Raw genomic sequence first — 13209 nt, forward strand, 5'->3', positions numbered from 1 at the left:
GTACTTCTGTACCTGAGGGTTAAACTGAGAAGCGAAACCCTCGACTGAGATTCAAAAGTGATGTCGAGCTCCTACCCAATTCACTATAACCGCTTCCAATATTATTCCATATCAAATAAAATACATTAGATAATATGTTGTGCATTTTATGTAGATCTAAATTGCATTATATAATTAAAAATGAGTATCTACGAAGATAAAAGAGATTTAAAAAGCGGGTGCAGAGCGGCTGGCAGATTAACACCGTCCTGGTTGCCAACGTAGAGATAACACGCGTCTATGGGTGCTCACTTGCCAGTAAAATAAAAATATCAAAATCATCAACAAAGCTTGCTCTACAGCCCTGGATGGGCCTTGGCTTCTACGCCCCTTGCCGCCGCCGCCTCAAATTTCACCATTTGAGGCGGGCCGAAGCCGCTTCTTTCCAGGTCCGATTTCCCAAAAACCTCAAATCCCTCTCAACTCCATCAATCCAACGATCCCTAGGTTGTCCTCGGCTTCTACGCCCCTCCAATTTGCCCTCCATCCACCTCTTTGGGGCTTTCATGCCTTCCATGCGTTGCACATGCCTTGCCCATTGCACTCTTAACAATATAATGGTTTTGACGAAAATTGGTTCTTTAAAAAGTTTGTACAGTTCGTGGTTGTACCGGATGCGCCAAACTACTGCCAACGCCCGCTGCTTGGGTTGCACTCTCTAGTGCTAGGTATGCATTGTTCAGGGCTTGCCAAGATCTGGTTACAATGTCCAAGTCATCGGCGTATCCTAAAAAAATGCACTCCTTATAATATTCAAAACTTAGCTCTTCTCTTCAGAAGGTATTCCAACAGTAAACTACGATATAATCCGTAAGGACTCAGTGTTCACACCGAAGTCTCTTTTTTATTTATTCGATTGACACCATGACTTCGTCTTCTGTATACATATAGTGTTCACACTTAGCTTTCTTCTTCGGCTGTTACTCTGGACTGATAGCTCGCCACGACTTTTTCCAATCTAACGAATAACTTAGCTTTACTATTTTGCTATTGCTCTCAACGGACCGTCAAAATTATGATATCCAACACTGGATAGTTAACTTAGCTCAGACTGTGTATAGTCTGAAAGTTTTATTATATCTCTTTGAGCTACTTTCCTTTTAGACATATACTCATAATTTACCATTACTTAAAACACCCATTATCGCCAACGAATACGGAATCATATTAAAAACGTATTCAGAGTTCGTTGTTTGGACGCCAGCCACAGTTAGTACTTTTGTCAACAGGAAGAACCGAGAGATTCAAGATCTGGAGAATGGACAGAATTTCATTCTAGAAACCAGTCATACTACAAGACATAGTACGTCGTACAAGACATACTTCAGTGAAGCTTACATAGACTTACGAGCCCTCGAATGAATTGATTAACGTAAAGCTTCCGGTATTGAAGGCCAAGATTCTATTTGGGGCACCAAACAAGGGAAGTAAGTTACACATGATATCGTTATGCAAAATGGAATTTGAACGTAATCAGCTTTCATTTCGGAATAATCAGGATATGGAGAGTGTCATGCTCATCTTTTGTTAAAGTAGCTAAGCAAAAAACCGTTTTACATAATGTTAAATTTTTTGCTAGTTGCATATTTATTGAGTCGAACAATTTAAGTATCACAGATGGTATATCTAGAACTGTGGTATATATAAGACATTGATTTTAATATTATTCTAACTTGAGACAGATGTATACATCACAGCTCGTTATTCTTACGCATGCGCATTTTAAATCAGTACCATATTGATGAAAGAAAATCAGTAGGCTACTAGCAGCGAAGACGAAGTTCATAAAACGAGGAGTATCAGAAGAAACCGGCAGCCATGGCCGGGAATATGGGAATGGAGCAATTGATACCAATTGTTAATAAGCTTCAAGATGCTTTCACACAATTAGGAGTGCATATGCAGCTGGATCTACCTCAAATAGCTGTCGTGGGTGGGCAATCAGCCGGAAAGAGTTCAGTTCTAGAAAACTTCGTGGGCAGGTGAGTCTTGATATTGATATAATATATATATATATATATTTATATAAATTGTTAAGATTTTTCATTGGTTATTCACATGGCATATTAGTAAGTTAAAGATGAAATAAATATTATATCATATTTAACATTATTGTTAATTTTCATAGATATCTTGAAATCATATCTATTGTTATTATTATATAATATAGTAAGAACGTGTACATATTTCAGTTTATTTACGTACAATTCCAATGGATCAAAGTAGTTATTATTTCAATGAGTTTATACATTAAATTTAACATTTATTAGATGCATATCTTTTATATTTCTACATATTTTTAACTGTAAATCACATAATTTAAAATAATTGTAGTATCTTGTGTCATAATAGTAACGTATAAGTGCCCTATATTTAGTGCGCATGTCACGCAGTATTGATCTTGTAAATCTTTAAATGAAATGTTTTTATTTATATATATTTTCATGCAGTACCTACATAACGCATACACATAAGTGTATTAAAGTTAGGAAACTTAACCATCAAAATTGCATTACAACAAGCGTCGATAGTGTAAGTAGGCCTTATTAAACCTATCGCACATTATAGGATTCATGGCGAGCACGGAGAAGCCGAGCCCGCATTTCGGCTGTCAACGGCCGTTGGGTGCTGTTAATGTTATCATTTTGACACGAAAAACGGAACGTAGCGTTACCATAACCACCCACCAACCCACTACCAACCACCATATTGAAAAATAAATTAGTTTATCGATGATGTGAAGTATGAGCAAGTAATCAGTGATTTTGTGGTGTGAAAATTGATGTATATTAGCAAAAATGTCTGGAAATTTCGGGATGCAACAGTTAATACCCATAGTGAACAAATTGCAAGATGCATTTGTCCAAATGGGCGTGCACATGTCCTTAGATCTTCCACAAATTGCTGTTGTGGGTGGTCAATCCGCTGGAAAAAGTTCGGTGCTAGAGAATTTTGTCGGCAGGTGAGCGTTTCAATCAGAAAAAGTACGAAAATCCGTCGGTTGTACATAAGTTACGTTATCAGTATATTGAACAAAATCCTTTGTAATCCCATTGTTTACTGTTGAATCACTTGCTAAATTCTATGATCTTACATTTTTTGCAAAATATATACCTGCCTAGGTTTTGTGTGTGTGTGGATTATTTGATAGGGTATATCCATTTCATATCTAATTGGGTTTCCTAGTAATATTATTCCTAGTAAATTCATACAGTTGTGTTAATGAAACTGACTTGAGAAATAAACAAAGTATTTTGTTGTAGATTATTTGGATCTAGCTTTTTTTTCATAATAGCTCTAGATAAAACCTAAAAAAGTGGTGGTCTATTAATTTAATCTTATCAATCCTTACCAAAGATAATGTATGAAGCTTATTTTTCATGTTATCATGTTAGAACTTACTAGTCAGCTCTAAGCGTATGCCCTTTTGAGCTAAGTAGTAAAATACTATGCCTTTGAAGAAAATGTACTCTTAAACTAAAAGAAAAGTAATCGATTGAGGCACTACCTTTTCTTAGTGTATCAGTTTCATCTTAGAGTATCTTAATTATTTACCTTAACTTAGAATTGGGTAAGAACTTGTGAGGAAAAATTTTTTTTTGTTTTTTATGTGCAAATTATCATCCAAGCTCACAGCTAAGCTCAAGCTATATTAAATCACAATGCTCTATCCACAACAATTTCATTTGCTTAAAAATTCAAAATCATTATAGCTTTCATGAAGGTTTTTAAAATTGACAATAAAAGTTAAAGAAACTTAATGCAAAAGATTCATAATGACTAAAAAAATAAGTTATTCTGCTAAAAAAAAAGTTAAATAAAAAATAATACACAAAATGAAAACTGAGATTATTCAAAATGCAACCAAGTTTAAGAAGAAGCCCATAACAAACTTAGCTGTGTAATCACCTCCTTTTTAGAATTGTTATATAGTACTATGTAATAACCTCATCTGTACACATAGGAAAGAGGTAGTGATATTAAAAAGAGGTTCTTCAAAAGGTTGATTACATAATGATATAAATTATATGTAAGTAAATTTGTATGTGTTTAAATACATATAATTTACAGCTTGTACTATTTTGTTAGTTAAAAAACTGAAGTATGAATTTGATGGTTTTTATCCTAGATAGAGATATGTAAATATGTTGCTTCCTTGAATGAGTCATGTGAATGATTTGAAGAATGGAGTGTGTAATGCAATTATAAACATAAACATTTGCAAAGTAACACAAGTATGAAACTTCATACATTATTCTGTATTGAATTTTAATCAATATTGCTCAAAATATGTCTTCAACATCACCCTGAGCCCATTAGGGTTCCACTTTCCACCCTAAGCTAGCTCTTGACTGCATTGGCACCTGGTGCTAAGTTGGTAGCATAACCTGTTATGGCAGTTTTTTTTAAATCCATATCCCTAGTCAGTTATGGCACAGCTTTGTTGTTTTGGTGGTAACTAATCAGGGCAGAAGCTGCTGTCCAGACTAGACTAAAGAAAATTAATTACAAATTATGTAAATGACCCGGATCTATTAATTTATTTCTGGGCTTAGGAATGCATATCCTCTAAGAAAGAGTATGGTACAGTACCCACTGGAACATGGGACCGCAACATTGCACCAGGGAGGTGGACAAAGACGCTCCCATTGCTAGGCTCTCATAGTTGAGGGGATTAAGGGTGTAAACCAACCTGATCCTACTCTAATGAAGGTAGAGGGCATAATACAAAAAACCTTATTAAAAAAGACTTATAATATGCTCTTTAGTAGAAAGGTATCCTAGGTTAGATATGTTTTAGTGATAAGTTGATTAAAAATGTTTTTGGAGTTTCAGGATAATTAAAAAAAAAAAAAATCACAATTTTAGGTTCATTTTTGTGCAACTATTGCAATCTATGATTAATTAAAAAGCATAATGTTTGTGAACAATTTTTATGATTGCACTATATTTAATATGGGTGGAACAGTTTTAACAGACACTATGTTTTGTTTCAGGGATTTTTTGCCCCGAGGATCAGGTATCGTCACTCGGCGCCCACTTATTCTGCAACTTATAAATGGAAATGCAGGTACAGCGATAATTATTTTTAGTTTCCAAGTAACTACATAAATGTTAAAAGAATACAAAAATGTTCACAAGGACCATAATCGAAATTATCACCATGGGCTGATTTTCCCATGCAATATGATAAAACTAAGTTTTGCGATACATTTAAATGTTTAAACTGCAGGCCTAAGTCCAGTATAAACTGAAACAGCATAACCGTTTAGTTTTAATGTTGAAGTACTTGTCATAATTTCGGCTAAGAAGCTAGACGGAATAAAGTAAACTGTACATCTCTAAAAGCCTATAACCCCATAACTCTTATCTTATTTTCCTAAATCCTAGATCATACAGGTCAGTATAATTTCTATACTTAAATATATGCAATAACTTCAAGCTATTTGGATACTGCAAGTGGTTTTCTTTACTTTAATTTCATAATTTTTGTATTCGCCTTTGCACAAATGCTTCCCTTTTACAGTTCCTAACAAAATGTGATTGAATAGATAATGTTTGAGATAAATAATAAAATTGAATATAATAAAATGAATGAATGAATGAGTACACTTTTATTGTACACCAAAGAAAAAGTTGCAAAGGTGCAAGAGCAAGAGAGTACAATTTATTGGCCTTATCGCTACATAGCGATTCTTATTATAGTTTTTAAGCTCACCTCAGAGACTGTATGTCTGTATATTTCAGTGGCCAGACATTGATTTGTATAGCTTACGAAGCAGGATAAGATGAATGGATAAGATGGTACTAACCTGGGGCATAGCTGTTCTTAAAGCAGTACCCCTTTACAAGCAATTTTCTAGCTTTGATTCCAAGCATAACCATAAAGATGTGGTATACTTTAAGTTCTTGGCACTAACAACTTTGCAAAAATTGCTTCAAAATTTAAATATAAATTCAGTATACTGTCCATGACCAAATTCTCTGTTAACCTCCATTAACAATTTGAATGTTAAACATCTAATTGCGCTTTGGGATTAACTTAATTACTCCCATCCTTTTTTATAGTTAGTTATTTTTAGTAATTAGTAGTTTTAATAAATTCAAATATCTGTAACATGCATAGTATTGTTATGCCTAATATTACGTACACGTTATGCAATAGAATTTCAATGCAGCTGTACATAGGATTTTGTGTAATTTAATTCATATTCAAGTATTGTAGAACAGTAGTAATGTCAACTCTTGAATAAATATAGGAATAGACTTATTTTATATTATAACACACTGAAAAAGAGAACCATAAATATTATAACGTAGAGTAAGAAACATTATGTGGTTCAGATCCAATAATCTTACACAATATGTTTTTGTCCACTTTTTTAAACAAATTGCTAAAGTGTGGAAAGCCCTTCCGGCATCTTTGTATCCTGCCACATCTTGAGCACTTATCTTCAAGGCAAAATTGAATATCAATTTTCTAGGAAAGTGCGATATACCCTAGATCTGATGATTCTTTCCAGCTTTCCATACATTGTGATTCTCGTCAAGCGCAAACCTGTTAGATGTATATAGCGAGAACTTGAATTGCAAACGAATGGTTCCGTACAAAGTTGCAATATAAACAACTCTTACCTATTATGGTTCTTACTAAAAGGGTCCTTAGTTTTGGCACCCTTCGGGCACGGAACTCTAAGAATTAAACGCTGTTCATTTGTCATCGAATCACTGTAGAACGTCGTTTTTGTCTGGTGGGTCCTTCGGCCGTGGCTAGTTACCACCTTATTGAAAAAGACGTGTCGCTAAGCCATTGAGCGTCCCGGTATGGGTTAAATATAAGTGCCATACTTCCTAACAGGTTAGCCCGCTAACATCTTAGACTGCATCATCACTTACCTCCAGGTGAGATTGCAGTTAAGGGCTAACTTGTAGTAGAATAAAAAAAAAAACTATTTTTTTTTTAAATCTCTATGATACTTAGTCCTTATAAGAAAGAGAAACAAATATGCCATTAGAAAATATGAAGTTTTTTATCTTTTGAAATTTGGTCAGAACAACGTATCGTTCTGGGAAGCCAGTCTAAGATAACAACTTTCAGATTAAAACTAAACCATAAGTTATGAAAAATCAAAAGAGAAACAAGCCCTCCACGCATGACTCATCATTTGCGTCATGCGTGAGCGCGAGTAAGCACTCGATGCTCAATCGCGGCACGCTCTTTAAAAAACGTTTCTTTGGGACTTCCTTATCATGCTAAGCCTATTTTATTTCGGGTACCATCCTTACCACCCTAAGTAATGACCCGCTATTGGGCAGAGGGACAGGTCTCCTTTAGATTTTGTCGATTTCCATGCCACAGCGCTGTGATCTTATAAATAGGAGAACCGGGCTGATCGATCGATCTGTGACTGAATTTTCTCTGGTCTGGTCTCATGGGTTTTGGCCGTGACAAACGCCAAGCTACTTAGCGTTTAGGTACAAGGCCGCGTAGAAACAGTTTTTTTTACTACGCAATCTTACCTGCACGGCTAGCATGGGCAGGAGACAACTACATCCCCGGGCCAAGAATTAAAATTTATCTTCTCCCACAGCTTTATCAACTCTCAGAGCACTGGCGCACAAGTGGAAATAAAATCCAAAAATTAAACGGGAGTAAACTTTTCCTATCCCCTGTTCACGTGCTTTTGCAGATGGACACGTTAATTATATTCCCTGTCAGGGGAATATAATTTTTTTAATCCTGCCTGTGTTAGCCCTGCTGCTGGTATGTGATGATGCAATCAGATCAGATTGTAACGGGCTAACCTGTTAGGGGTATGGAAGTTCTACTAATCTCTATACCACTAATCAATTTCTAAGCGACGTCGTACCCGGAACGCTTATTTGCTTAGCGGCACGTCTTTGTCGGTAGGGTGGTAACTATGTAAGCCATGGGAGCCATGGGACAAAGCCTCCCACCAGACAAAAAAAAAATGGGATATGGGTTTAATATAACTGTTAGTCCACTAGCATCTTAGACTGCATCATCACTTGGTCCGAAACGTCTTGGGGAGTTAGGTAAAGAATTGCGACTGTTATATAACGAACAGTATCAGGTTCCAATTATCTTCTTAAACGGCGAGAGGGATGGGCAAACTCGGTCACTCATCTAGTTGGGTCAAAGTTACATAACAGTCGCAATCGATTGAAGCCAGTCCGACATTAAAAGCTTGTGTTTTAAAAACGTTTTCCGTAAAGTTACGTTATTGGCAAACCCGACTCTAGGTGACCTATATATGTCCCATACAAAGCTAGTTGAATGCTAATAGGGTGTTGAAATATTAATGATAATGAAAAACTTTTGCTCTACAATATTTCCCCGGAATCAAAGCTCTCGCAGAAAAACTGTACCTTCTGTGTTTCATATACGAGTGAGCGACACCAATAAACACCACAAGTTTACATTTAACGTCAAATAGATTTACCGTATACTATGGCAACAGAAATAATCGGTCATCGATAACCACAACAATAATAAACACACACGTTCACACGCACACGCATACACGTGTAAATAAATGTGTTGTCAAGTCATTAAAATAAGGAAGGGTTGTTTTTTAGGACACTTATGTTTGAAAACTGATATATGTTACTTGATAAACAATGATTTACTTTAAGCTTCATTTCCGTTGCAATTTGCAATGAAATTATCAATTGTTCATAATAAATTCAACATCTCTTTAGGATGCTACGGCCTAAGGTGTATGACGGAGCGAATGTGCGTATAGAGTACATTTTCGAATACCTATCTATTTAGGGTGCTGTATAAAGATTGAACAAATTATAAATTACGCTGTTTAGTTTTGCCTGGTTTTCTCGGATTATAGCAATTTAAGCTTAATGTTTATTGTATATCCATATGTGTTTTTATACAATATATTACATGAAACTTTTTTTTAAATCCATTTTTAGTGATACTCTGTAGGTGCTATTCAAAGAGCTCCTAACCCAAATCCTGTTTTCTTGTTTCATAGAATGGGCGGAATTTTTGCACTGCAAGGGCAAGAAGTTCACAGACTTCCACGAAGTGCGCGCCGAAATCGAGGCCGAGACCGATCGTATCACCGGCTCCAACAAGGGCATTTCCCCGGTGCCTATCAACTTGCGTGTCTACTCTCCTAATGGTGAGTTAAGTTTCAGTGTCCAAGGGACTTGCAAAAATCGCTAAAAGCAGTGCATATTATTCGAACATTGTTGGCGTTTCTTTTCAGAATTATTACCCTTATTTTATTGAGTCAACACCAACAGTTTTAGCAAACTATGTTTTTAAATAATTAATATTGCTTTAAGCGATGGTAGTTTGCCCCTCTAGATTCATGGTTGATTATTGATTAAGATGAACTTAATGAAATTAGTTTCCGTTACCTTCGTTATTATATGACGATGATTCGCTAACTATATTAATATTTACTATATTATAAACTAGTTTCTCCATATACCGCCTAGCCGTGTTATAGCACTTTTCGCAATTGCTTTGCGTCTCTTTATCTCCGGCATACAAAGGGATTGTAAGGATTAATCGTACATTTATGTACGTAGAAATCAGGGTCAAACATAGAAATGACTTCCGTAGGTCATTTCCTATAACGTTATCCTTGTAGGTGCAGGTTAAATAATTATTTGCTAGAATTCTAGACAGTACAAAGGTATGCAGTTTTCCTTCGTAAGAAATAAATTAATATGAAAATATTCTATTTTCTATTTAGTTTATTTCGCACAGAAATCTGTTTACAACATCCAAATTATGCTCTACAATTAACATGTTTTAAATAAAATTGTAGGAAGTTTGTAGATAATTTAATAAGTAGGTAGATATTTTCTTTCTTTTTACAAAAAAATGTTGTTTGACTGAGGTATTGTTTAAAAAAGTAGTACCGATGTGCCAAAGAACAGATTTGTGACGCTGAATTGGTAAAATATGGATAGGTATGGGCATAGTTAGAAATTCCAATTGATAAATGACCCACTAGGTGGACTTACGACATCAAAGAGGTCGCAAGATATTATTTACCTATGCTGGACGTCAATAATTGGGACGACGATAACGTTAAATTAACCTTGCGACATTACAAATGTGTCGCTGATTTCTTTAAATAGGTACTAAAATGGTTGACATTTTTTCCCACCGCGTCGGCTTTATAGAGTTTTAATATCAATGACTCATAAATATTTCTTATAACGGATAATATTGTTTCATTATAAAATACTACAAGTGTTACTATAATACGCAAACATAATATAATGTAATACACTGTTTACACTAACATATGTTTGGATGTTTTTACTCATCATCCTCACCTTTTAACATAATATGTCCTTACTGCTGGGCACATAGGTACGTCTTCTTTCTTTGAAAATAGGGTTTTAGAGATTCGCTTTATGCTCTAAAACCGAGGTTCGGGGGAAGGCTAACAACGCGCATTTACAAACTCAGTACTGGTACCTACTGAGAATTTGACCATGCTAACCACTAGGCCAAGGAGGTAGCTATTTTTACTTTACAGTCATTATATGTCCTGGATTAACGTTATATTTTTCCTAAGAGGTTGTTAAGAGTAAACGAAATTCTCCGAACAACACAAGTCGCTGATTTACTTCAAACCAAGTGAAAGGGTGCAAATTTTTCACCATATGTCAAATAATCCCACGTCATTATATTTAGAAAAAAATAATTCTTTAGTATTATAAAAAAGCGTAAGAGTCTTAACCCAAAAACTTTAACGGTCAGTCGGTCGGTAGCTTCTACGGAACCCTAAATCGCGATTGAATGATTCTTAATTACTTCGTGTACACCAGCGTTAACATGTAATTAATTATTATTATAGATCAGTAAGTAAAGGTCTTTATCTGCAAAATATCCTGGAAGTTGAAAGGATGTTAAGAAATCACAAAGTTAAATACAAGGTGTTTTAATCGCCGATTAAAACGCATTGTGTGCAGTATGTTTGATGTGCCAGCGCGTATTTTTATTAACATCTTAGCAGCTGTACTTGTTATCTTAAACGTTTCTCAGTTTTTTTTAATGGCAAAGTTTGATAGATTTATAAATATTGTATGTCCAGTTTACGTTTAAATTAATACTGTCAAAATCGTTAGTGTTTCCGCGGTGTGTAAAAGTAATTCCGATCACTTGTTGCAAAGTCCTCCACCGCCCCTGTTATGCCGTCATAATTGTTTCTACCAGTACAATCAGAAATCAGTGGCGTGCATAGAGAGTATGCACAGCGTATGCAGATGATATTAAATGAAGAAAAATATCAGTACGAATTAAAAAAAATGAAAATGAAGGGTAGGCTTTTCGTAACTCTTACAATGCCTATCGTAGATGTATAATATATAAATGTGTGCCGTGTGGTGACGGCATACCAGAATACAGTTCTCTCACCAACCCTCCTCTTCCTGCGGGTGTCGTACGAGGCGACTAAGGGAATATAACGGAGAAAGGGCAGCAGAGTCCGGTGTGCTACTACTACCATATACTGCGATCACCAACCCATCTGCCCAGCGCTTTTAGTCCAATAGACTATATAGGCTATTCATGTTATGATACATATATCTGTATAGAGATATAATATATCTGTATATAGATTTCGATTTGTATGTGTTATGCCATGGCTCACGTTTATTCGCCTATGCGTGGATGTCAGGTTAATTTTCCACAGGAAATAATATTTTAACAAATAGGGTTTCCCATTTTCTCCAGAGCTATGCTATGTTGCTATAAAAAGGAGGCCATTGGTGGAATTCACTAACATTTCTCACTGAGCATTATGCTGGAACTAAAAGTCACATATCCATCGCCTATCAGTAAGAAATTTTAAATGTTTAGGATTACGACGTTTCTTTAAATATTGTAACTATAATCAAGGTTGAAACTAAGGCGTTGCAAGCAAAGGTAATGTGAAAGCGGTTCCTCGAAACGAAAACGAAGGCAGCCTATATACACAGGTTTATCCTGGATCACGTTTAAATCGGCAGCTCGGGATAAGTAGTTCTCGCCCTATGCACAAAAGTAGAACCAGAATATCTTTGAATGCGATAAATTTATGAGTACCTTACCCATAGTCATAAATTCTTGTCCATGGGAAAACTTGTTTCATTCCTAGCCGAGGTTTGGAGGATCGATTGGATTATGACATATCAATTGATAGACCAATGCAAACTCTGGCGAAGAAATTTGTTTAATAGTAAACTTTGTCACGTTTGAAGCGCTTTGCGACCTCATTTCGTAGCCGCAAGATTCAAGGTACTATTCCGGCTGCCCTCTTCTTCCGCTGCTTATAACATGGGTTCCTTCTAATCAACAGTAGACAGGCATCTAGCCAAGCGCGCTCCTTAGGCTGCAATATCATTTACAATTGACACACATCACGACGATAAGGGGTGTGATTGCAGGCAAGCACTGTTCTATATAGTATACAAAGATAGTTAGAAAGCGGTATTAGGCCGGTGGGTGACAACCATAACATCAGTTGCGTTTATATCTATGGTCAGATGGGGTCATGGATTGCTATGGCAACAGAATTAAAGATAAGAGCCTAGATTGTTTAGGAAATTATTGGTCAACAAAAATTTCAAAGAGGTTCTTTTGTCTTCTTTTGTCTACTTTATGAAATTTGGTCTCTGGTGAGAGGTTTTGGCCGTAGCCAGTTACCACAAAACATACCGCCAAGCGATTTCTACCGTTCCGTGTAGAAACCGCGTAGAGGTATAGTCTAGCATAGAGTTCCCTTAGAGCTGGTTAGACGGTAAAGGGCTAACATTAATTAAAATAAAAATAAAAATAAAAAACGATGCAAACTGCAATTTATCTCCATAATTTCACCCTGACCCAGTCTCTTAATATATGGATATCAGTGCCCCGACTGCATGAGATGTCAAGTAATACAAATTATGCACCGGTAGTGATGCCACATTATGACGGGGTTATGATGATATACCTAGGTTGAGTCAGTGTTTACTGTTGATTGACTGTCTTAGATAACTTAATGTCTGATTAACAATGAGAAATGCACGTCTAAGTAATAGATGTTCCAATCGTAGAATGATGTACAGATATTCTTAATTGATAAGATATCTAAGCGTTCGATTACTGTTACAACTTCGATAACGCACAAATACTTGTAGAGT

At 35.8% G+C, this 13209-nt stretch overlaps 1 protein-coding gene across 6 annotated transcripts in view; it reads left to right on the forward strand.

Moving 5' to 3' along the window:
* Positions 1–1811: 1811 nt before the first annotated feature.
* The window catches only part of LOC120623303 (dynamin), a 48175-nt gene continuing 36777 nt past the window's right edge, over positions 1812–13209 (forward strand). For 4 of the 6 annotated variants that reach the window (XM_039889256.1, XM_039889260.1, XM_039889259.1 and 1 more), the window contains exons 1-3: positions 2703–3001; positions 5037–5110; positions 9054–9203. In XM_039889256.1, the coding sequence (XP_039745190.1) occupies positions 2838–3001; positions 5037–5110; positions 9054–9203 (388 nt within the window). In that variant the 5' untranslated portion in view covers positions 2703–2837. Of the gene's footprint in view, positions 2022–2702; positions 3002–5036; positions 5111–9053; positions 9204–13209 lie in introns of those variants that run through there. The other 2 variants (XM_039889257.1, XM_039889258.1) reach the window with 1 other exon arrangement.

This window comes from Pararge aegeria, chromosome 4, assembly GCF_905163445.1.
Source record: "Pararge aegeria chromosome 4, ilParAegt1.1, whole genome shotgun sequence".
Taxonomy (NCBI): domain Eukaryota; kingdom Metazoa; phylum Arthropoda; class Insecta; order Lepidoptera; family Nymphalidae; genus Pararge; species Pararge aegeria.